This window comes from Symphalangus syndactylus, chromosome 7 (genome assembly GCF_028878055.3).
Source record: "Symphalangus syndactylus isolate Jambi chromosome 7, NHGRI_mSymSyn1-v2.1_pri, whole genome shotgun sequence".
Lineage (NCBI taxonomy): Eukaryota > Metazoa > Chordata > Mammalia > Primates > Hylobatidae > Symphalangus > Symphalangus syndactylus.
Window position 1 is genome coordinate 36328799 of NC_072429.2, and position 22943 is coordinate 36351741.

General features: G+C 50.8%; 2 protein-coding genes across 14 annotated transcripts in view; one reads left to right on the forward strand and one right to left on the reverse strand.

Annotated features, from left to right (window-relative positions):
* NDST1 (N-deacetylase and N-sulfotransferase 1) overlaps positions 1-5170 on the reverse strand; it is a 73473-nt gene extending 68303 nt beyond the window's left edge. For 2 of the 13 annotated variants that reach the window (XM_055285614.2, XM_063643167.1), the window contains exon 1: positions 4911-5046. Coding sequence is in view for 1 of the 13 variants with exons in the window: in XM_055285621.2 (XP_055141596.1) it covers positions 908-917 (10 nt within the window). In the remaining 12 variants the exon portion in view is untranslated. Of the gene's footprint in view, positions 1-907; positions 933-4523; positions 4679-4910 lie in introns of those variants that run through there. The other 11 variants (XM_055285615.2, XM_063643169.1, XM_055285618.2 and 8 more) reach the window with 11 other exon arrangements.
* Positions 4896-10482, forward strand: LOC129486158 (cytochrome c oxidase subunit 5A, mitochondrial-like). Its single transcript, XM_063643175.1, has 3 exons — positions 4896-5033; positions 5635-5705; positions 9812-10482. The coding sequence occupies exon 3, from the start codon at positions 9859-9861 to the stop codon at positions 10309-10311; it is 453 nt and encodes a 150-aa protein (XP_063499245.1). The 5' UTR covers positions 4896-5033; positions 5635-5705; positions 9812-9858; the 3' UTR covers positions 10312-10482.
* The last annotated feature ends 12461 nt before the right edge of the window (positions 10483-22943 follow it).

Here is a 22943-nt window from a genome sequence, read left to right on the forward strand (position 1 = left end):
AGGGTTGAGGGGGAGTGGGAGAGGGGGCCCTGCAGTCACACAGCAGGCACTTCCCATACATTGCCCTCAAATAAACAAATGCTCATTCGTCATGCACATTTTAAAATTAGATTAATCCAATCTGTATTCAAGAAATAAGGTGACTAGAAATAAAAAGGGCCAGGAGGCAACTTAGCACAAACTCCCCTCCATCTAGATAAGGATTTTGATGGCAAATTGGCTTTAGCCCTGAGGCCACAGGGTCCAGGACCGCTGCCCCCCAAACATCCACCTCTTCCACTGAGCTCCACACCTCCAAGACAAAAGCTGCCAGGCAGAGCTTTGTAAGAGCCCCACAGACAGAGAAAGCAACTTTGCTGGTGACCCCCAGAAACCAAGAGGGCCTCCTTTAACCTCCACTGCAGGGAAGGAGGGGCACAACCCCCGCATCTTCACTTTCAAATCCACAAACTCACCAGCCCTTTTGCCCTAAGCCCTACTGATTCAGCCTGATTCATGATTTAGCCTTATTTCTTCACAGGTGAGGAAAAAGAGACTGACCCCATTTCACAGATGAGAAATGGAAGCAGAGGGTTCAAATCCTCTGTGAAAGCACAGTCCTTAGCCCAGCTCTGGCCACTGCTCCAGACATCCCCAAAGGGCCCCTTGACAGTCAGCTGGACTGAGTGTATTCCAAAGGGCAAGGACTCTCCCAGTGGAGCTCTGCAGGCCAGGCCATATGGAACTCCCCAGGATGTGCAGGAAGGGCAGCTCCAAAGCTATGAGAAAACAGGGGGTGGAAGTGGGCCGGGCACCATCCAAATGCTGAGATTCTTGGGTGAAAAGGGAACTGAGAGTGGCCACCCAGGCCTGCCCCTGCTGATGCATCCTCTTGCCGCCTCTGCAGCTCTCCAGGCTCTTTGCATACCTTCAGCCATGCTGTTCTCGCCTTCTTTCTGGGCAGCTTACTTCCGGACTAGCTTCCTTGGAGCTGTCACCCCTGTTGCTTTCTCCATCCTCAGGAACCCTGAAGGACAAGACTATGCCCCCTACCTGTAGAGGGCCTTTCAAGGATTTGAAAGCAGTAATATTGCCCCTTAAGGGTTATTCCCCAAACCTTAAGACCACCTGTGACGATCCCAAATGCCAAGACAGCTACAAAGTCCTGCAGCTTCCCCCCTTCCCTCTCAGTCCACCGCCTGAGTCAGCCTGTGGTCAGCTTTCTGCAGGACCATGATGAGCGCAATCTCTGGCCTGGTCTTAACCCTGCCAGTCTTGCTACCATCTTTGGTCAAAAGACCCCTGAGAAGCAACACAGTAAAGCAGAAATAGTTCAGGCCTGGGTTCAAATTCCAGCTCTATAAGTGACTCCACCCCTCTGAGCCTCTATTTCCCCATCTGAAAATGGGGCAGGGATAGGCGACCAGCAGCAGCAGCTACTTTGCAGAGTATTGTGAGATTTCAATGGGGTGTCTGTAAAGAGCCTGGCATGGTGCCTGACACAAGGCACAGGAACAGGCATCAAGTCAATGAGCTACTTACAACCCTCTGTCCTCTCTATAGGCTACAGAATAAAATCCAAACTCCTGAGCAGGGCATTGCAGGCTCCCCATGACCTAATCTTGTCTCCTATTGTCCCATTTCCCGCAGTCTGCACCCTCGAAAACACTTCCTCCTCCAGGAAGCCTTGCTGACATTAATAAGCAGAAAGCGTTTCCTTCCGCTGACCTTCCAAAACCCATCTATAACTGATCAGATCCTGCCCCATAGCCATCATCTGAATCCTTGTCTTCTGTCCCCCATCAGAACAGCCTCTCCTGAATCCAGCAGGACTGCACCCCATTTCATGTCCCCTGTCACCCTCAGCCACAGACATTTTCCATACACATTTCACAAATTACCCTAATGTTCCATTTCAAGTAAAGAATGTCCAAGTCCTCCAAACAGTCCAGATATTTCAAGCTATACTCAAATCCAAATTCCAGGCCAGTAGAAGTCGGCCCAGCCTCTAGAGACTTGCAGGCCTGGCTTTGGTCCCAAAGCATGGAAGGGCGGCCAAAGCACGGCCAAGCAGGTCCAAAGCCCAGGGCAGAGAGAGCTCTGGGCTGCCTAGACCAGAGCCCATTTGTGAGTTTGTCAGATGCCAACCCCCAGCCTATGATCTTAAATTCTTGACCACATCCTCAACTTGTGATTACAAAACTGTTCCTCGCATACCTCCTTGTGACAGGAGGCTCACTATCCATGTTCTGCTGCTTGCTGGGGCCCTCCCTTTACTTGTTGATTCCCCCAGAGGCCTTTCCTTTTGCTCTGACCACAATGACAAGGACAGTCTGACCATATGACGAGTCAGCCTTCCAACTCCTCCATTCAATGCCCTGCTTTTCTGAGACCCCTCAATGTCCAGCAAAGCAACGGAATTTCCACATTTATTCCTACAAGCTGAACTATCAGCCCAGGAGGGCCCCCTATTCCCACGGCCCTCAAAAAGCCTACAAACCCTGCAAAACCCAGACACAGTGCTGGAACACCCCTCGGAGCAGGCTGAAATGCACAAACTTTCCTTCCCCAAGAACTTCTCTCATTATCTACCCCCACCCACCACACTCTCTCTCAGCCCTAGATTTAAGATGTTGTTAATTAAATTGCAATTTGTTTTCCATTTTTAAAGTAATTACTCAAGGACCTCAATCAGAGCCTGATCAGTACTCATAAGATGTCACCCCCCACCAAATGATTGGGCCAGCCCAGGGTGTGAAAGCCAGCAGAAGTCTAAGCCACTTCACACATTCACTTGTGGGATATTTACTGAGGGCCTACAGGGTGCCCAATACTGAGCTAGCTAGGCTCAGGGACCTGTACACACATGCATTCTCCATTAGGGTTCTGCAATCCTGACACTATTACTATCCTCAAGGACTTTGGGCATCCAGACCCATCTATTAGTTAGCAATGAGAACCCCTGCCATGGCCAAGTTACACAAGAACACCCTTGCCCTACCTCTGCCCCCTGCTGATCTGAAAGTAACCTGGTCTGAATGAAAAGTAAAGATTCGGCTGTCCCTGGGTGGTAGGGAGAGAGGCTTGTTGACAAAGCCACCAGCTGTCTCCAGTCAGAGCCAGGGAGACGGGCTTCTCCCTGCACCACCCGCACTGCCATAGACCCAGCAGCCAGCAACAGCACTTGGACCATTACGGAGTTCCAGGCCCAGTCTCCAACTGACATCCCTCCTGCTCCAGCTGCCCATGCTAACAAGAGCCAGGGCACAAGACCTCACTTGGAACAAGTACCAGGCAGAAGACAGCATTACCTGCAGGTGGGAAAAATGAGGAAGAGGACAGATGTCCCCATAATTTAAACTGAAAATGAAACTGTACAAGGCCAAAGTTGTAAAAAAAAAAAAAAAAAAAAAAAAAAAAAAAAAAGGAGAAGTAAACTGTGAGCTGTCACAGCAAGACACTGTAGAGATCTGTGGTTGAGACACAGGCTGAGAGAGGGAGGTAAAACCCAAGCTCCACCACTTTCTATCTGTGTGACCTTTACAACCCTGCACCTCAGTTTGCCCCTCCGTAAAATGTGGTTAATAGTAATGTGGGAGAATTAAATGAGAGAATGTATGTAAAGCAATGAATTCGTCCAGCGCCTAACACACAGTAAACGTGAAATGTACTTGTTGAATATAAGCATGCCACCATTTACTGAAATACCACACACTCCTCTCATCCTTATTCTAGCAAATACTATTCTCCCCATTTTACAAGTGAAGAAACTGAGGCTAGGGGAATGTAGGGAACCCACTCAAGGTCACACCGCTGGAAACTGACAAACAGCCAGGTCGCTCTGAAGAGACCTGGAGGCAAAACTGCCCGCAGGCCATTCTGAAAGCTCTCCTGGGTGGGGAGGGCGACAATGGATCGTTCAGGGGGTGGGGCTCTGTATTCCCTTAGCCTCGCAGGGCACAGCGGGCTGCTCGAATCTGCAAAAAGCCAAGTGGCCAGTCCCCGGATTCCCGGCCGGTCCTAGAGCCCACCCGTCCCACCGGCGCCCCCTCCTCACCCCTGTCCCAGGGCGTTAAAGAGCTGCGTGCAAAGGGAGAACTTCTTGCTCCTGAGACCCTGAGGGAGAAGGGGAGTTAGAGAGCAGGCCGCTCAGAGCCCGCAGAAAACCGGTCCGGCTGCCTCAGCCTTCGCGAAGCCAGGACCCGGCCTCTAACCCCCTCCCTCGCTAGACAAAAGTTTCCCCTGTTCGGGAGCAGGGGAGGGGGAGGGGGCATTCCTCGTGAGTGACATTATCCGTGACCTACAGCTGCCGCGCTGCCCTCGCCCGCACCCCAGCCTGCCCCCGGCCCCGCGCGGCCCCCTACCCTTTGTCCTCCCACCCCCGCGCGCGGGGCCCGGCAGACTCCACCCGCCCGCCCGGCGCCCGCCCGCACCAAACTTGCGCCGGCGGCCGCTGGGGGCCCCGCGCGGCCTGCACGCCGGGCTCGGGCCCCACCGGCTGGGCGACAGGGGACTGGCAGGCCCGGGCCCTCCCGGCCTCTTACCTGCCACGGCTGGGGCGCCACTCGGGGGAAGGGGCGCTCCCGGCGAGGAGCGGGACGCCTGGGTCCCCCGGGCCGTGCATGCGCCTCCGGGCTCCGGCCCGGGCCAGGGTTAACCCCTTCGCGGCCGCCTCCCGCCGCTCCCACCCGCGCTCCACGCCGCCGCCGCCGCCGCCTCCTCCCGCCCGCTCTCCTCCCCCTCCCGCTCCCTCCCGGTGCCCAGCCCCCAGTCCCGGCCCGGCGCTGCGCCGGGGCAGCTCGCAGCCTCACCCTCGTCCCGCGGGGGGGAGGGGTCACCCTGGAGACTGGAGGTTGGGGCGCGCTGCCTCGCCCCTTAGCCCAGAGGGGCGTACCCGTGCGCCGAGAGCCCCCAAGCCCGTCTCCCCTTACCTCCTCGGCCCAGCGCCTACCTCCCCGAATCGCGGCCGCTGGGAGCGGGGTTCGATCCCGTGATGCCGCGTGGGTGCTGGCCAGAGACGAGCTCCGGAGGCCGGGGCGGTCGGCGGGCGTGCGGTGAGCGCCCCGGGGCGGGGGCCGGGGCGGGACCGAGCGTTGCTATCGGGGCTGGATTTCTCGACTTCCACCCGGATTCTCCCTCGGCCCTCCCGGCCGATTCGGTGCTGCTCGGCGACCACGTGACGCGGGCTGCCTTTGACCCCTATCTCCGAGCGGGTAGGGGGCGGGGGCCGGAGGGGGTGTCAGATGCAGGACCCACGAGGGCCGGGGCGGTTGCCCGGCGTCCCCCAGGCGGTGACCCCCAGGAAACAAAGCCCGGGGGGAAACCAACAAGTTATTCGGGGTCAGAGACGAAACAGCGCTGGGGGTCGGGAGAGGCAGCAGAGAGAATGTGGGAGACAAAGACCCGCGCCCGCGGCGGCTCCGAGGGCCCTGGGAGCGCTCTGGCTGGGCTCGAGAGGGCCTCCAGGCTCTTCCACTGCTGGGCTTGTGACAGCTCTCCAGGACCTCCTGGGACAGCTCCCCGACCACCAGTGCCCTGCCAGAGTGACCCCTCCTGGACAGACCCTCCCTCCCCCAACACACACCTTTGCCCTGACTCTCGAAAACGCCTTTATCGTGATTATGTGGTTCATTTACTGGTTTCATTGTTTACTAGAATGTCATCTTTCCCAACAAGTTGTTCCCAGCAGAATCCTCTCTCCTGGCACAAAACAAGCAGATGAAGAGGTAAATGACCTTGTGCAAATCTCCCGCTGAGCCTGCCTCCCACCCCCCACCCCTGTTATTCTAACCATCCCAAGGACTCTGCAAATTAGGCAGGATGACAGTGGTTGTTCCCGTTAAACAGATGGGAAGAATGAGGCTCAGAGAGATGAGATGATTTGGCAGGTTAATGAGAGCCTAGGCTGGCGCTCGGATCGGCTTGCTCCCAGTGGAGGGCTTTCTGCCATCCATGAGCTAGCCTGTAAAATGAGCAGGGTGGGGTTGGATGAGTGAATCCCTTAAGAAGCTTTTAAGGATGCAGATCACCAGGCCCCTGGAGATCCTGAGTCTGGGAAACACTGGATTGGTGGATTCTTAAGGACCTTTAGAGGCTCAAGATTATCCAACTGGGCCAGGTGCAGTGGCTCACGCCTGTAATCCCAGTACTTTGGGAGGCTGAGGCGGGTGGATCATGAGGTCAGGAGTTCAAGACCATCCTGGTCAACATGGTGAACCCTCCACTCTACTAAAAATACAAAAATTAGCGGGGGGTGGTGGCGCATGTCTGTAATCCCAGCTACTCAGGAGACAGGCAGGAGAAAATCACTTGAACCTGGGAGGTGGAGGTTGCAGTGAGCCGAGATCGTGCCACTGCACCCCAGCCTGAGTGACAGAGCAAGACTCCATGTCAAAAAAAAAAAAATTTTAGATTATCCAATTGTAGGAATAAAGCTCGAAAAATATACAAGGCCGGGTGTGGTGGCTCATGCTTATAACCCCAACACTTTGGGAGGTTCAGGCGGGCGGATCACTTGAGGTCAGGAGTTGGAGACCAGCCTGGCTAACATGGTAAAACCCATCTCTACTAAAAATACAAAAAAAAAAATTACCTGGGCATGGTAGCAGGTGCCTGTAATCCCAGCTACTCAGGAGGCTGAAGCAAGAGACTCACTTGAACCCAGGAGGTGGAGGTTGCAGTGAGCCATGCCACTGCACTCCAACCTGGGTGACAGAGGAAGACTCTGTCTCAAAAAAAAAAAAAAAAAAAAAAAAAAAGGGGGGGGCTGGGTGTGGTGGCTCATGCCTGTAATCCCAGCACTTTGGGAGGCCAAGGTGGTGGATCACAAGGTCAGGAGTTCAAGACTAGCCTGGCCAACATGGTGAAACCCTGTCTCTACTAAAAATACAAACATTAGCCGGGTGTGGTAGTTCGTACCTGTACTCCTAGCCACTGGGGAGCCTGAGGCAGGAGAATCACTTGAACCTGAGAGGCAGAGGTTGCAGTGGGCCGAGATCACACCATTGCACTCCAGCCTGGGCAATAGAGTGAGACTCTGTCTCAAAAAACAAAAAAGGCTGGGCACGCTGGCTCGCGCCTGTAATCCCAGCATTCTGGGAGACCGAGACGGCTGGATCACCAGGTCAGGAGATCAAGACCATCCTGTCTAACATGGTGAAACCCCGTCTCTACTAAAAATACAAAAAAATTAGCCAGGCCTGCGGTGGCTCACGCTTGTAATCCCAGCACTTTGGGAGGCCGAGGCGGGCGGATCACAAGGTCAGGAGATCGAGACCACGGTGAAACCCCGTCTCTACTAAAAATACAAAAAAAAAAAATCAGCCGGGCATGGTGGCGGGTGCCTGTAGTCCCAGCTACTCGGGAGGCTGAGGCAGGAGAATGGCGTGAACCCGGGAGGCGGAGCTTGCAGTGAGCCGAGATTGCGCCAATGCACTTCAGCCTGGGCGACAGAGCGAGACTCCGTCTCAAAAAAAAAAAAAAAAAAAAAAATTAGCCAGGCCTGGTGGCAGGCGCCTATAGTCCCAGCTACTCCGGAGGCTGAGGCAGGAGAATGGCATGAACCCGGGAGGCGGAGCTTGCAGTGAGCCTGGGTGACAGAGAGAGACTCTGGCTCAAAAAAAAAAAAAAAAAAAGAGTGGGTGGGGTTAGATGAGTGAATCCCTTAAGGGGCTTGCTAAGGATGCAGATCGCCAGGCCCCTGGAGTCCCTGAATCTGTAAGGCTGGGACAAATTTGGAAAACAGTGGATTGGTGGAATCCTAAGGACCTTCAGAGGCTCAAGATTATCTAACTGTAGGAACAAAGCTCAAAAAATATACAAGCCAGCAGAGCAAAGCAAAGGAGGACAGAGAAGCCAAGTCAGACACGTAAGGGTGGGACAGACTCCTGTTTCCTCCAAAAGCCAACCTCCTTGTGTTGAAGAAAGGGGCTTTCTGTCAGCCTACTCATATCTCAGAGGGGGAAAGAAGTGGAGGCCTTAACAAAGTGAGATGCTGGGAGATTGGACCAAGCTTCTGACTTCCATATGTGACCATGTGACATCTTTAGACTGGGTATAGTCAGATAGGACTGGACCTGATGGTGATGGCCACAAGCCCAAACTGCAGGCCACATACAGAGATAGGCTTGTGACTTCCTAGAACGTGGTCCTGTCACTCTACCAGTTTTATGAGGGTAATCAGCATAGACCAGCAAATTCTCCTTGGTAATGTGTTCCTGTGCTCAGCAGTCTAAAATCCTTGAAGATGGTCTGGATCTTTGTCATGCTAATTTCTGCCTTAGAGGGTCCCTTCCAGCTACATGAGGCCCTGTGAGCATCTTCTCTGTGCCAGGCACTGTGCTCCTGGTAAGGTAGATGCAGAGTTGAGACAGGAGCTTGCACTCCCAAGAAGTGTCCATATTTGTTTGGAGATGACCTGCATGTCCCTCCTTATGTCCAGAGGCTGGTGGAGCCTGCTGGTGAGATATAGTATAATGCTGTGGCTTAAGGAAGAGAGGGGAGCCTTGTTTTTTTGGGTTTTTTTTTGTTTTTTTTTTTTGAGATGGAGTCTCGCTCTGTCACCCAGGTTGGAGTGCAATGGTAAGATCTCAGCTCACTGCAACCTCCACCTCCCGGGTTCAAGCGATTCTCTTGCCTCAGCCTCCCCAGAGCAACTGTGATTACAGGTACCTGTCACCACGCCCGGCTAATTTTTGTATTTTTATTAGAGATGGGGTTTCACCATGTTGGTCAGGCTGGTCTTGAACTCCTGACCTCAAGTGATCCACCCGCCTCAGCCTCCCAAAGTGCTGGGATTACAGGCATAAGCCACTGTGCCAGGCCAGAGGGGAGCATATTGAGGGAGATTTTACGAGAGGCAGATTCTGAGCAGGGTCAGGAAGAATGGATGGGATCAGGGTGGGGAGATGGACATTCTCAGCACAAGGAACAACTCGTGCAAAGGCCACATGGAAGGCTCAGGAAAAGCAGAGTGTTGCATGGGGGAAGGGGATGGAGGAAGCAGGGAGGAAAAAATGAGCAAGAAAACTGGAGAGCTGGTCAGGAGCAGATGATGAGTGACCTTGTGTGTGATAAGGTCCACGGACTAGACCTTATCCTGAGGGCCTGCCAGAATGAGCAGACAGGTGAAAGAGGTGATAAGAGTAACCTGTGGGAATGTGGAGTGGAAGGGAAGGGCGGGAAGCCAACAGGCCAGTCAGGTCAGGGAGCTGAGCTCCCCTGGCTCACTAGGGGAGTGGCAGATCCACAGCATTTGGAGGCAGCCTGTGAGTTGGGGCGACTCCACGTCTCTGGCAGCCCTTGCTCATCTTCTCAGGTCTTGGGAGTTGCTCTTCACCGAGCTGCGCCCAAATCCTTCCAACTCATTGTCACCTGGAGAACCTATAAGGAGGCGAGGCCCGGGCCCCACCCAGGGAGGTGGCTGCCATGGGTACAGGTGAAGCATGGGACCTACATTTCTAACCACACCCTGGGAGGTTCTGAGGAAGACTGCTCGAGGGCCTGGCTCCTCCCTCTCCACAGGACCATCTTTTTGCTGAGGGGGCCCCCTGCCTAGACTCCATCCTCGACCCCAGGTGGCTCCCACTACCCACTTCACATCCTCGCTGGCTGTCCCAAAGTCAGCTCCAACCCAACAAGTCAAAGGCTGAACTCACCAACCTGCTTCTTCTCTTCCTCCTGTGTGTCCAATTCACATGTTCGGTCCTAAAACCTGACGCTCCGCTCGTCCCCACATCCCATCCATGAGCCAGTCCCATAGGTCCTATGTCCAGTTTTTTTCTCTAACCCAACCCCATCTTTTCTTTCTTTCTTTCTTTCTTTTCTTTTTAAGATGAAGTTTTGCTCTCTGTCTTCAGCCTGCGCGCCGCCATCGCCGTCATGCTGGGCGCCGCTCTCCGCCGCTGCGCTGTGGCCGCAACCACCTGGGCCGGCCCTCGAGGCCACCTGCACTCCGCCCGGACCCCCGGCCCCGCCGCAGCTATCCAGTCAGTTCGCTGCTATTCCCATGGGTCACAGGAGACAGATGAGGAGTTTGATGCTCGCTGGGTAACATACTTCAACAAGCCAGATATAGATGCCTGGGAATTGCGTAAAGGGATAAACACACTTGTTACCTATGATATGGTTCCAGAGCCCAAAATCATTGATGCTGCTTTGCGGGCATGCAGACAGTTAAATGATTTTGCTAGTACAGTTCGTATCCTAGAGACTGTTAAGGACAAAGCAGGACCTCATAAGGAAATCTACCCCTATGTCATCCAGGAACTTAGACCAACTTTAAATGAACTGGGAATCTCCACTCCGGAGGAACTGGGCCTTGACAAAGTGTAAACCCCATGGATGGGCTTCCCCAAGGATTTATTGACATTGCTACTTGAGTGTGAACAGTTACCTGGAAATACTGATGATAACATATTACCTTATTTGAACAAGTTTTCCTTTATTGAGTACCAAGCCATGTAATGGTAACTTGGACTTTAATAAAAGGGAAATGAGTTTGAACTGAAAAAAAAAAAAAAAAAAAAAAAGATGAAGTTTTGCTCTGTTGCCCAGGCTGGAGTGCAGTGCCGCGATCTTGGTTCACTGCAACCTCCACCTCCTGAGTTCAAGCAATTCTCTGCTTCAGCCTCCCAAGTAGCTGGGACTACAGGCACCCGCCACCATGCCCGGCTAATTTTTTTGTATCTTTAGTAGAGATGGGGTTTCACCATCTTAGCCAGGCTGGTCTTGAACTCCTTACCTCGTGATCCATCCGCCTCGGCCTCCCAAAGTGCTGGGATTACAGGTGTGAGTCACTGCACCCGGCCCTCTTCTTTATCACTACCACCCTAGTCCAAGCTGCACAAGTCTCTGCCCTGACCATGTTTACAGCCTCCTCACTGTGTGTCTCCCTCTCTCTGACTCTATTGCAACCTCATCATGACCATTTCCTAATTAAAACCACAAGAATGGCCCATAGTTCCCAGGATAAATTATCTGCCTTGTCCTGCCTTACTGGCTCCACCGCCCTCAGCAGTATACTCCACCGTCCCCTTTACCTAATTTCCCATTTAGAGTATGGATGCCATAATATGCCATGGGATTAGAGTTTAAAATAAAAATAAATAAATAAATAAAATAGAGTATGGACTCAAGCCAGGCTTCCTGGGTTTGAATCCCGACTCTGCCACATATAAACTGTGTGACCTCGGGCCAGTTTTTCAAACTGTCTGTGCTCAGCCCTCCTCTCTAAAGTGTGGATAATTATAGTACAACATACCTCCCAGGGCTGTTGTGAGAATTAAATGAGTTAAATATGTAAAGCCCTTAGTGTGTTATCTGTTACAGGACAAGCACTGTACAGTTACAGTGTCCCTCAGTATCCATGGGGGAATGATTTCAGGACTTTTCATGGATATCAAAATGTGTGGATATCCCTGATATAAAATGGCTTAGTATTTGCATATAACCTATGCTCATCCTCCTATATACTTTAAATCATCTCTAGATTACTTATAATACCTAATACAATGTAAATTGTATGCAAAGAGTTGCTCTATTTTTTAGAGAATAATGACCCAATCAGCCGGGCCCTGTGGCTCACGCTTGTAATCCCAGCACTTTGGCCGAGGCGGGTGGATCCCGAGGTCAGGAGATCGAGACCACGGTGAAACCCCGTCTCTACTAAAAATACAAACAATTAGCCGGGTGTGGTGGCAGGCGCCTGTAGTCCCAGCTACTCAGAGAGGCTGAGGCAGGAGAATGGCGTGAACCCGGGAAGCGGAGCTTGCAGTGAGCCGAGATTGCGCCACTGCACTCCAGCCTGGGCGACAGAGCGAGACTCCGTCTCAAAAAAAAAAAAAAAAAAAAGAGAATAATGACCCAAAAAAAAAGTCTGTACATGTTTAATACAGACAATTTTTAAAAATATATTTTCGATTCATGGTCGGTTGAATCCACAGATTCAGAATCTGTGGGTACAGAGGGTTGACTGCTTAAATGTTAGATGAATGATTCATTGTGATCCTTTAGGTCTGAGATTTCTTTTTTTCTTTTTTCTTTTTTTCCTGCAGGCTGGAGTGCAGTGGTGTGATCACGGCTCCCTGCAGCCTTGACCTTCCAGGCTCAAGCAATCCTCCCACCTCAGCCTCCCAAGTAGCTGGGACTTCAGGCATATGCCACCAAGCCCAACTAATTTTTAATTTTTTATACAGACAGAGTTTCACCATGTTGCCCAGGCTGGTCTTGAAGTCCTGGGCTCAAGCAATCTGCCTGTCTCTGCCTGCCTCGGCCTCCTAAAGTGCTGGGATTACCAGCCTTTTTTTTTTTTTTTTTTTAATTATGTGTCAGGGTCTCGCTGTGTCATCTGGGCTGAAGTACAGTGAGCAAGATCACAGCTTGCTGCAGCCTCGAACTCTTGTTCTCAAGCAATCCTCCCATCTCAGCATCTCTAGTATCTGGGACTACAGGTACATGCCACCATACCCAGCTATAGGTCTCAGATTAAACTTAATTTCCTCCTGGGCTTTCCCTCAGACCCTAATCCAAACCAGGCTTCCTGTATACACTTCACATCTCCCTCTTTATCACCCTCATAGTTACCTGTCAGCTGCCACTCTCTCCCTCTAGATTGTGAGCTCCATGTGGGCAGGACTGTGTGTGTCTCAGACGCCCTGAGCCCCATTGCCCCAAACAGCACCAGGCACATTGTAGGCAACCAGCACATACTTGCTGAATAAACAGATGAAATGAAAGCTCACGGATTCATCATGAAACAGCGGACACTGTCTACCTAACAAAATGCCCATCAATGGTACTTCACTCTTCATTCAACAATTATTAGTGCCTCTTCTATAGTCTTCCTCACACCATCCTGGTGGCAGAAGAGAAATAGGGAGACACAGAGATGAATAAGATAGATGTGGTTCCTGTCCTCAAAAACTATACAGTCCACTGTGAGAAAGTGCTGTAATACATAGGAAGATACAGTGCAGTGTAACCACGTTGTTTTAGTATGTAACAATTTTGTTTCCTAGGAGGCTGGGGCTGGTCTTTGGAACAATAAAAGTGAAAAGTAACTGAAAACAAACACTGTTGCCTACTTTAGCCAGCACCACCAGTTCCCAGCAAGCTACTTTTCTGTCTCTCTCCCTCCCTCCCTTCTTCCTTTCTTTTTTAACAGGGTCTTGTTCTGTGGCCAAGGTTGGAGTGCAGTGGTGTGATCATGGCCCACTGCAGCCTTGACCTCCCAGGCTCAAGCAATCCTCCCACTTCAGCCACCTGAGTAGCTGGAACTACAGGCACGTGCCACCTAATTTAAAAAGAAAAATTTTGCAGAGGCTGGGCACAGTGGCTCAGCTGAGGCAGGAGGATCACTTGAGCCCAGGAGTTCAAGACCAGTCTGGGTAACATAGGGAGATCCCGTCTCTACATACATACATACTCTAGGCATAGTGTTGTGCACCTGTGGTCCCAGGTACTTGAGAGGCTGAGGTAGGAGGATCACTTGAGCCTGGAAGATGGAGGCTGCAATGAGCCATGATGACACCACTGCACGCTAGCCTGGGTAACGGGGTGAGACCTTGTCTCTAAAAAAAAAAAAAAAAAAAAAAAAAAGAATTGCTGGGTGCAGTGGCTCACGCCTGTAATCCTAGAACTTTGGGAGGTCAAGGCGGGCGGAGCACCTGAAGTCGGGAGTTCTAGACCACCCTGGCCAACATGGTGAAACCCAGTCTCTACTAAAAATACAAAAATTAGCCAGGCATGGTGATGCACGTATGTAATCCCAGCTACTCGGGAGGCTGAGGCAAGAGAATTGCTTGAACCTGGGAGGCAGAGGTTGCGGTGAGCTGAAATTGCGTCACTGCCTGCACTCCAGTCTGGGTGACAGAGCGAGACTCCATCCGTCTCAAAAAAAAAAAAAAAAAAAAAGGCCGGGCACAGTGGCTCACGCCTGTAATCCCAGCTCTTTGGGAGGCCAAGGCAGGCGAATCACAAGGTCAGGAGTTCGAGACCAGCCTGGCCAACATGGTAAAACTCCGTCTCTACTAAAAATACGAAAAAAAATTAGCCGGGCATGGTGGCAGGTGCCTGTAATCCCAGCTACTTGGGAGGCTGAGGCAGGAGAATCATTTGAACCTGAGAGACAGAGGTTGCAGTGAGCCAAATTCACGCCTCTGCACTCCAGCCTGGGCAACAAGAGTGAAACTCTGTCTCAAAAAAAAAAAAAAAAAAAAAAAATGTAGATACAGGATCTCCCTATGTTTCCCAGGCTGGTCTTGAGCTCCCGAGCTCAAGTGATCCTCCCACCTTGGCCTCCCAAAGTGCTGGGATTATAGGCATGAGCCACCACACCCGGCCAGGGCTGTCTTTAGAGCAGGAAGAGTAAGTCCTGTCCCAAGGGCATCCAGGCCACCACCTTTTTCTCTGCCTGGAAACCTATTTAGCCTTCAAGGTCCCACTTAAGTAGCGCTTGGTCCAGGAAAACTTCTTGCTCCTGCTAGAGGTCTGTATGGGCCCCAGTCACAGCTCTAGTGATTTTCTGGGAATATAGCAGGATTTGTCAAGGACAATCCAAATTTCATGTCATTTGCTTCTTTAAAAAAAGAAAAGGTGATTTAATGAATGTGTAACTACATGTGATTTCATGTTTGGACTTCAGTGGAGGCAGAAAATAGCCTCTGTCAGACCACGTGACCTGATTTGTGGTTTGGAGAACATGGTCACCATAATTACAGCATTGACCACATGCTGTAACAGTTTCCTCTTTCCCTCCGCCCCCCACTGTGCCCTCCCTCCCCCAGCACACACACACACACACACACACACACACACACACTCACCGAACTTTTCAAGTGCTAGGACTATTTTCTTCCTGGCAGACCTTGATATCTGTTAAACAAACAGCAGAGAAAATCTGTAAAATGGGCAGGCTAGGGGGGATGGGGGAGGGATAGCATTAGGAGATACAACTAATGCTAAATGACGACTTAATGGGTGCAGCACACCAACATGGCACATGTATACATATGTAACAAACCTGCACATTGTGCACACGTACCCTAAAACTTAAAGTATAATAATAATAAAATGTAAAAAAAAAAGGGCAGGCTATCCCTACTTCAGCCATACAATGGATATCAAATGTGGAAACCTAAGACTGCTATAGGGGATGCGGGTAATTCACAGCAATTAATTACTGACTCTGATGCATGCCACCCTGCTTTCTTGTATCTGTTACTTCAGCAACCCAGAGAGGTACAGCAACTTCCCCCAGGTCACACAGACAGGGGTGGCAGAAGACGTTTGGAATCTGGGTCCATCCAACTAAAACATGCAATTATTGTCACCACTCACACTACCTCCCAGTACCTAGGGGCCATAAGCCCCCAAATTCGCCAAGACCACCTAGGCTCTGTGCCTCCTTCCCTCACTTCCACGGAATTCCCTTGTGCCTTTCCTTCTACACACCACTTTCATCAGTGCCACTGCTGTTTGAAGAGCACTTCCAGTGGGTTCCCAAAGATCCCCTTGGGATCCAGGTTTCCTGTTTCAGGCAGAGCCTAAAGATGCATGTTGTGCCTTCCCAGACCTTCATCCCTCACTCCTGGGTGCTGCTAGCACAATCCATTTCACATGTAGCACTTTCCTCCTGGTTTTGGTTTTGTTTTGTTTTGTTTTTTGTGACAGAGTTTCGCTCGTGTTGCCCAGGCTGGAGTGTAGTGGCACGATCTCAGCTCACTGCAACCTCCACCTCCCAGGTTCAAGCAATTATCCTGCCTCAGCCTCCTGAGTAGCTGGGATTACAGGCACCCACCACCACGCCCAGCTAATTTTGTTTGTTTGTTTGTTTTGTTGTTTGTTTGTTTGTTTTGTTGTTTGTTTGGTAGAGATGGGGTTTCACCATGTTGGCCAGGCTGGTCTCGAACTCCTGACCTCAGGTGATCTGCCACCCTTGGCATCCCAAAGTGCTGGGATTACAGGCGTGAGCCACAGCGCCTGGCCAGAAAGTGCTTTCTAAAAACCAGGAAGAAGCCAGGCAAGGTGGCTCACACCTGTAATCCCAGCACTTTGGGAGGCCGAGGCAGGTGGATCATGAGGTCAGGAGTTCAAGACCAGCCTGACCAATATGGTGAAACCCCATCTCTACTAAAAATACAAAAATTAGCTGGGCATGGTGGCATGTGCCTGTAGTCCCAGCTACTTGGGAGGCTGAGGCAGGAGAATTGCTTTAACCTGGAAGGCGGAGGTTGCAGTGAGCCAAGATTGCGCCACTGCACTCCAGCCCTCCAGCCTGGGCAACAGAGTGAGACCCCCCTCTCAAAAAAAAAAAAAAAAAGAAACAGAGAGAGGAAGGGAGGAAGGAAGGAAGGTAGGGAGGGAGGGAGGGAGAGACCAAGCGCAGTGGTTCACGCCTGTAATCCCAGCACTTTGGGAGGCCGAAGCGGGCGGATCACAAGGTCAGGAAATCGAGACCATCGTGGCTAACACGGTGAAACCCCGTCTCTACTAAAAATACAAAAAATTAGCTGGGCGTGGTGGCGGGTGCCTGTAGTCCCAGCTGCTGGGGAGGCTGAGACAGGAGAATGGGGTGAACCCGGGAGGCAGAGCTTGCAGTGAGCCAAGATCGCGTCACTGCACTCCAGCCTGGGCAACGGAGTGAGACTCCGTCCCAAAAAAAAAAAAAAATAGAAAGAACAAATGAACTTTCTCATTCTGTACACCAATTCCTTGGTGCCCCACAGCAGCCCTGCGAGGTAGACACAGCAGAGATTTTTTTCACCCGCATTGTACAGAAGAGAAAATGAAGCTTTGCCCAACCTGCGGGAGATCCCCTCACCTTGCAAAAGAGCCAAGTTGTGGCTAAACTGGGTTCTTCAGTCCCTGGACCATTTAGCTTGACTAAGAGAACAGGAATGGAGGCCAAAAGATCTACAAAATCCTCACACAGAGAAGATGACAGCTTCTACAAATAAATGTCAATCAGTTCATTTCCCCTTTTACTGTGTTCATTGTAATGCACCAATTACAACCTGACAAAAGTAAAACACTGCCAAGCACAAATGGTCTTTAGATGACCCTTATCATCTAGAGGCTCAAAGTCCCTTGAGGATAAGGCCTGGTCCAGGGCCCAGGGCTGAGTCCGGCCTGGCGAGCAGAGTGCTAGGCTCAGGTGCCGTCAGGGCGGTAGGTGTGAAGGGCCATCCAGGGATTGTTCTTTCCCATCCTCTCAGCTGCTGGTCAGAGGGGCTCTGCCCTGGACTTGCCCTCACCACAGGCCATTTCTCATCCACTCCTCCACCATCTGACCTCCTCATTCAGCGATTCTGATTCTCTTCACTTTAGAACTAACACTTTTGACATCATTCAAATCAAAACATTAGATTAACCCCCAGAAGAGGGGAAGGGTTCAAATGGACACTGAAAGGTTAAGTGGCTGGCTCAGGATCCCAGTGTCTGCACAGCAGAATCCAAAAATGCTCCCAATGAGTGATGCAGGAAGGGGTGGTTGAAGTTGCCTGGCCTGGAGGTTGTCTGCAGTTCTCCATGCCTATCACTCCATACACACACACACATGCCCACTTTGTTTCTCTGAGTTATTCTCCTGTCCCCGAACACGTCCAATTCTCCTTATAGAAATGGAGAAACTGCTGGACACGGTGGCTCAAGCCTGTAATCCCAGGACTTTGGGAGGCTGAGGCGGGCGGATCACAAGGTCAGGAGATCGAGACCATCCTGGCTAACATGGTGAAACCCCGTCTCTACTAAAAATACAAAAAATTAGCCGGGCTTGGTGGCGGGTGCCTGTAATCCCAGCTACTTGGGAGGCTGAGGCAGGAGAATGGCATGAACCTTGGAGGCAGAGCTTGCAGTGAGCCTGGGTGACAGAGCGAGACTCCGGCTCAACAAAAAAAGAGAAATGGAGAAACTGAGGCCCAGGGAGTCAGAGGGGCCTGCCTAGTCCAGCGGTGGCCAGCAGGTGAGCTGGGACTAGACCTGGAAGAATGTCTATCAGCATTCCCCTCTGCCTATCCTGCATATCTCGGAAGCTGGTAAGGACTCCCAGAGTTGAGCCCAGATGCCATTCCTAGGTGCTTATAGACATACCAGCAGAGGGTGAGGGAGCAGTGCTGACCTGTGGAAAGTCAGCTCTGGGACCGGTGTGGTGGCCAGCCCTTGTCTGGGGCTCTGTGCTCCAACAGGCATGGACATTCTTATCATTCCAAGGCCCTTTCCTCACTCCAACCTGTCTGGGCTGTATCTGGGGTGGGATGGAGCTGGGGCTGGGGGTGGGAAGAGTAAGGGGAACGGCAGGGATAAGTCCCATAGCACACAAAGCATGCGGTCACACTCACTTATGATCAGAGTCTGCATGCCCCATACAAATCCCACCTCCCTTCTTCTTTTTTTTTTTTTTTTTGAGACGGAGTCTCGCTCTGTCACCCAGGCTGGAGTGCAGTGGCGCGATCTCGGCTCACTGCAAGCTCCGCCTCCCGGGTTCACGCCATTCTCCTGCCTCAGCCTCTCCGAGTAGCTGGGATTACAGGCGCCCGCCACCACGCCCAGCTAATTTTTTGTATTTTTAGTAGAGACGGGGTTTCACCGTGGTCTCGATCTCCTGACCTGGGGATCCGCCCGCCTCGGCCTCCCAAAGTGCTGGGATTACAGGCGTGAGCCACCGCGCCCGGCCCCCTACAGTGCTGGGATTACAGGCATGAGCCACCGCGCCCGGCCTTCACCTCCCTTCTTCTGCAACTCGCCCTCCATCCAGTGCTTGGCCTCTGACATCAGACTGTCTTGTGTTAGAATCAAGGGTCAGCCCTCACTTACTGTCATTTAACTTGGTTTCAATTGTTTATTGCAGGAGGAGGATACTAGTATTTACCTTATAAGGTTGTTGAGAGGATTAAATGAAATATTAGGAAATTGCTTAGCACTATGCCTGGCATAGCTATAGTTTTTTGTTTGTTTGTTTGTTTTTGAGATGAATTTCATTCTTGTTGCCCAGGCTGGAGTGCAATGGCACAATCTCGGCTCATTGCAACCTCCGCCTCCCGGGTTCAAGCGATTCTCCTGCCTTAGCCTCCTGAGTAGCTGGGATTACAGGTGCACACCACCACGCCCTGCTAATTCTTTTTTGTATTTTTAGTAGAGACGGGGTTTTGGCATGTTGGCCAGGCTGGTCTGGAACTCCTGACCTCAGGTGATCCACCCACCTTGGCCTCCCAAAATGTTGGGATTACAGGTGTGAGCCACCACATCCAGCCAAACTATAGTTGTTACTGTTACTTTTACCTAATGCTCCCCTATAGGTCACTGGGATATTCTCATTCTCTCTGTCTGTCTCTCTCTCTTTCTCTCTCTCTCTCTCTCTCATACACACACACACACACACACACACACACACACACACCCGAGACTAGCCTCCAGGCTGCCCTCAGTCATTGACCTACGTGGCCATCCTGTCACTCTCTGACCCCTCTATCCAGGCAGGCTGGGACTAGGTCATGTGTCCAGCATTCCTTCTGCCCAGAATGCCCTCCCCTCCACCTCATCACAGTCCCAGCACCCCTTTCCTTCAAGTCCCAGCTCTAGTTTTACTCCGCCAGGACCCCACCTGACTGATTCCAGCCTTTCTGCTCTGTGTGGAGACCTCTGGGTGAGTCACTGCCCCTCAGCACTGCCTTGGAATTCGTGACTCTGTCAATGAGAAAGCCTCTTCCTTCTTCCTCCTCAGTCTCTTAAAGTTGAAAAAAAAAAAAGCATTTTTTCAGGCAGACCTGGGGCTCCTGAAATTGACCTGAGATTCCTGTGCCACCCCTCACCCCAGCACCTGTAGTCACTCATCCCACATCTCCCCAGGGCTGGGACCAGACAGGACTGAGAGACCAGGAGGTAGGCGCCAGTCACCCAGATGGAAAGAAAGGGTAATCTACCAATCGGGAGAAGCTGGTAGGACCCCTGCACTACTGGGGTCTCAGGAACAGCTTTGCCGAGGGATAGGGAAGCAGAGAGGCCTGCCAGGAGCTGAGAGTCCTGGTGTGGGTCCCTGAAGCCCACCTGCAGAGAGTGGTGTCAAGGGAGAGCCTGTAGCCTGTAGGACAGTGGCCCAGGGAAGGGGAGAGGCAGGACCCAGCACTCTTGCCTTTGCTGGGAAGGAAGACTCAGGCTTGTCCTGTGAGCCCCCCCAGGTGGTGTGGGAACCCACCGAGAGCATGGGAGAAGCTGAGGGAAGCAGGCACCACCCAGCATCGGGAAACTCTCCCTAACCATTCAAAACACCCAGTGGCCTTGTCAGGGGGGAGTTCTCTACCCAGCAATGGAGAGGGGTAGGCAGAGGCTGGACCACCGCTGCTTAGGGTGGGCTAGGAGGATCCCTGCCTTGGGTGGGCAAGGGACCAGGATTCTTCTCAAGTTCTTCCAGGCTCTGAGAATTAGTGCTAAAATTCACAGTCAGCGATGTCATGATCTAGAAATCTGGTTCTAAAATTCTGTCACATTAAAGTTCTGAAATGCCACAATTTTTTCTTGATTCTGAGATTTTAAATATAATTAATTTTCTAAATATAATTCTAATTTTCTAAAACTGCTTAGTTCATTAGAAATGTTGGCCGGGCGCAGTGGCTCACGCCTGTAATCCCAGCACTTTAGGAGGCTCAGGCAGGTGGATCACGAGGTCAGGAGTTCAAGACCAGCCTGGCCAACATGGCAAAACTCTGTCTCTACTATAAATACAAAAATTAGCCTGGTGTGGTGGTGGGCGCCTGTAATCCCAGCTACTTGGGAGGCTGAGGCAGGAATATCGCTTGAACCCATGAGGTGGAGGTTGCAGTGAGCCAAGATCGCACCACTGCACTCCAGCCTGGGTGACAGAGCAAGACTCTTGTCTCAAGAAAAAAAAAAGAAAAATAATGCAAGCCACATATGAACAGTCACATTTTCTAGTAGCCACATTTTAAAAAGTAAAAAGAAACAAGTGAAATTAAATTTAGAAATATATTTTGGCTGGGCAAGGTGGCCTACATCTGTAATCCCAGCACTTTGGGAAGCCAAGGTGAGAAGGTTGCTTGAGCCCAGGTGTTTGAGATCAACCTGGGCAACATAGCAAGACACTGTCTCTACAAAAAATTAATTAAAAAAAATTAGCCCAGCATGGTGTGAGCATTTGTAGTTCCAGGTATTCGGAGCCCGAGGCAGGAGGATCGCATGAGCCCAGGAGTTTCAGGCTGCAGTGAGCTGTGATTGTGTCATTGCATTTCAACCTGGGTGACAGATCAAAACCCTGTCTCTGAAAAAAAATAAATATACAAAAAACAAGGGCTGGGTACCGTAGCCCATACCTGTAATTTCAGCACTTTGGGAGGCCGAGGCAGAAGGATCACTTGAGCCCAGGAGTTTGAAACCAGTCTGGGCAACATAGTGAGGTTATATGTTGATATATAGCCTCATTATTTTAAATAATGACTCCTCTAATTATTTAAAAAAATAAAGACCAGGTGTGGTGGCTCAGGCCTGTAATCCCAGCACTTTGGGAGGCCGAGGCAGGCGGATCACCTGAGGTGATCTGAGGTGGCTGAGTCTGAGACCAGCCTGGTCAATATGATGAAACCCCATCTCTACTAAAAATATGAAAATTAGCCGGGCATGGTAGCCCTTGCCTGTAATCCAAGCTACTCGGGAGGCTGAGGCAGAAGAATTGCTTGAATCCAGGAGGCGAGGATTGCAGTGAGCCGAGATCACGCCATTACACTCCAGCCTGGGTGACAAGAACGAAACTCTGTCTCAAAAATAAAATAAAATAAATAAATAAAATAAAATAAAATAAAATAAAAATAAATAAATAGGCCAGCTGCGGTGGCTCGCGCCTGCAATCCCAGCACGTTGGGAGGCCAAGGTGAGCAGATCACGAGGTCAGGAGTTCAAGACCAGCCTGGCCAACATGGTGAAATCCTGTCTCTAATAAAAATACAAAAAATTAGCCAGGCGTGGTGGCATGCACCTGTAGTCAGGGGCTTGAGGCAGGAGAATCACTTGAACCCAGGAGGCAGAGGTTGCAGTGAGCTGAGATCGCCTCCACTGCACTCAGCCTGGGTGACAGAGTGAGACTCTGTCTCAAAAATAAATAAATAAGAAATATATTTTATTTGGTTGGGCACAGTGGGTGGCTAATGCCTATACTCCCAGCACTTTGGGAGGCCAAGGCAGGAGGACCACTTGAGCCCAGGAGTTTGAGACCAGGCTGGGCAACATAGTGAGACATTGTCTCCACAAAAAATAAATAAAATTAGTGGGGTGTGGTGGTGTGTGCTTGTGGTCTCAGCTACTCAGGAGACTGAGGTGGGAGGATTGCTTGAGAACCAGAGGTCAAGGCTACAATAAGCCAAGATTGCGCCACTGCATTCCTGGGTGACAGAGCGAGATCCCATCTCAATAAATAAATAAATACGTACATACATACATAAAATTTTAAAAATAAGAAATATATTGTATTAAACCAACATACCCAAAATATCATTTTGACATGTAATTAATATAACGAAATGATTAATGAGATGTTTAAATTCTTTCTTTTGTGCTGAGTCTTCCAAATCCACTGTGTGTTCTACTTAAAGCACATCTCAACTTGGACTAGTCACATTCTCAGTGCTCTATGACCACATGTGGCTAGCGGCTACAGTGCTGGACAGCATAGTTTAGAAACCTTAAATCCTCTGACTCAGTTTTGTAAAATTCTAGGATGCTATACCTCCGAGATTCTCAAATTCTGCAGCATACCAAGGTTCTGAAATGCTACAACTGTGCTTCCACCGGATTAAAATGTTTCATGAACCACATCGTCTTTATTCAGTCTATCAGTGATGGGCATTTGCGTTGGTTCCATGTCTTTGTTATTGTGAATAGTGCTGCAATAAACATACATGTGCATGTATCTTTAAAATAGAATGATTAAAAAAAATTTTTTTTTTTTTTTTTTGAGATGGAGT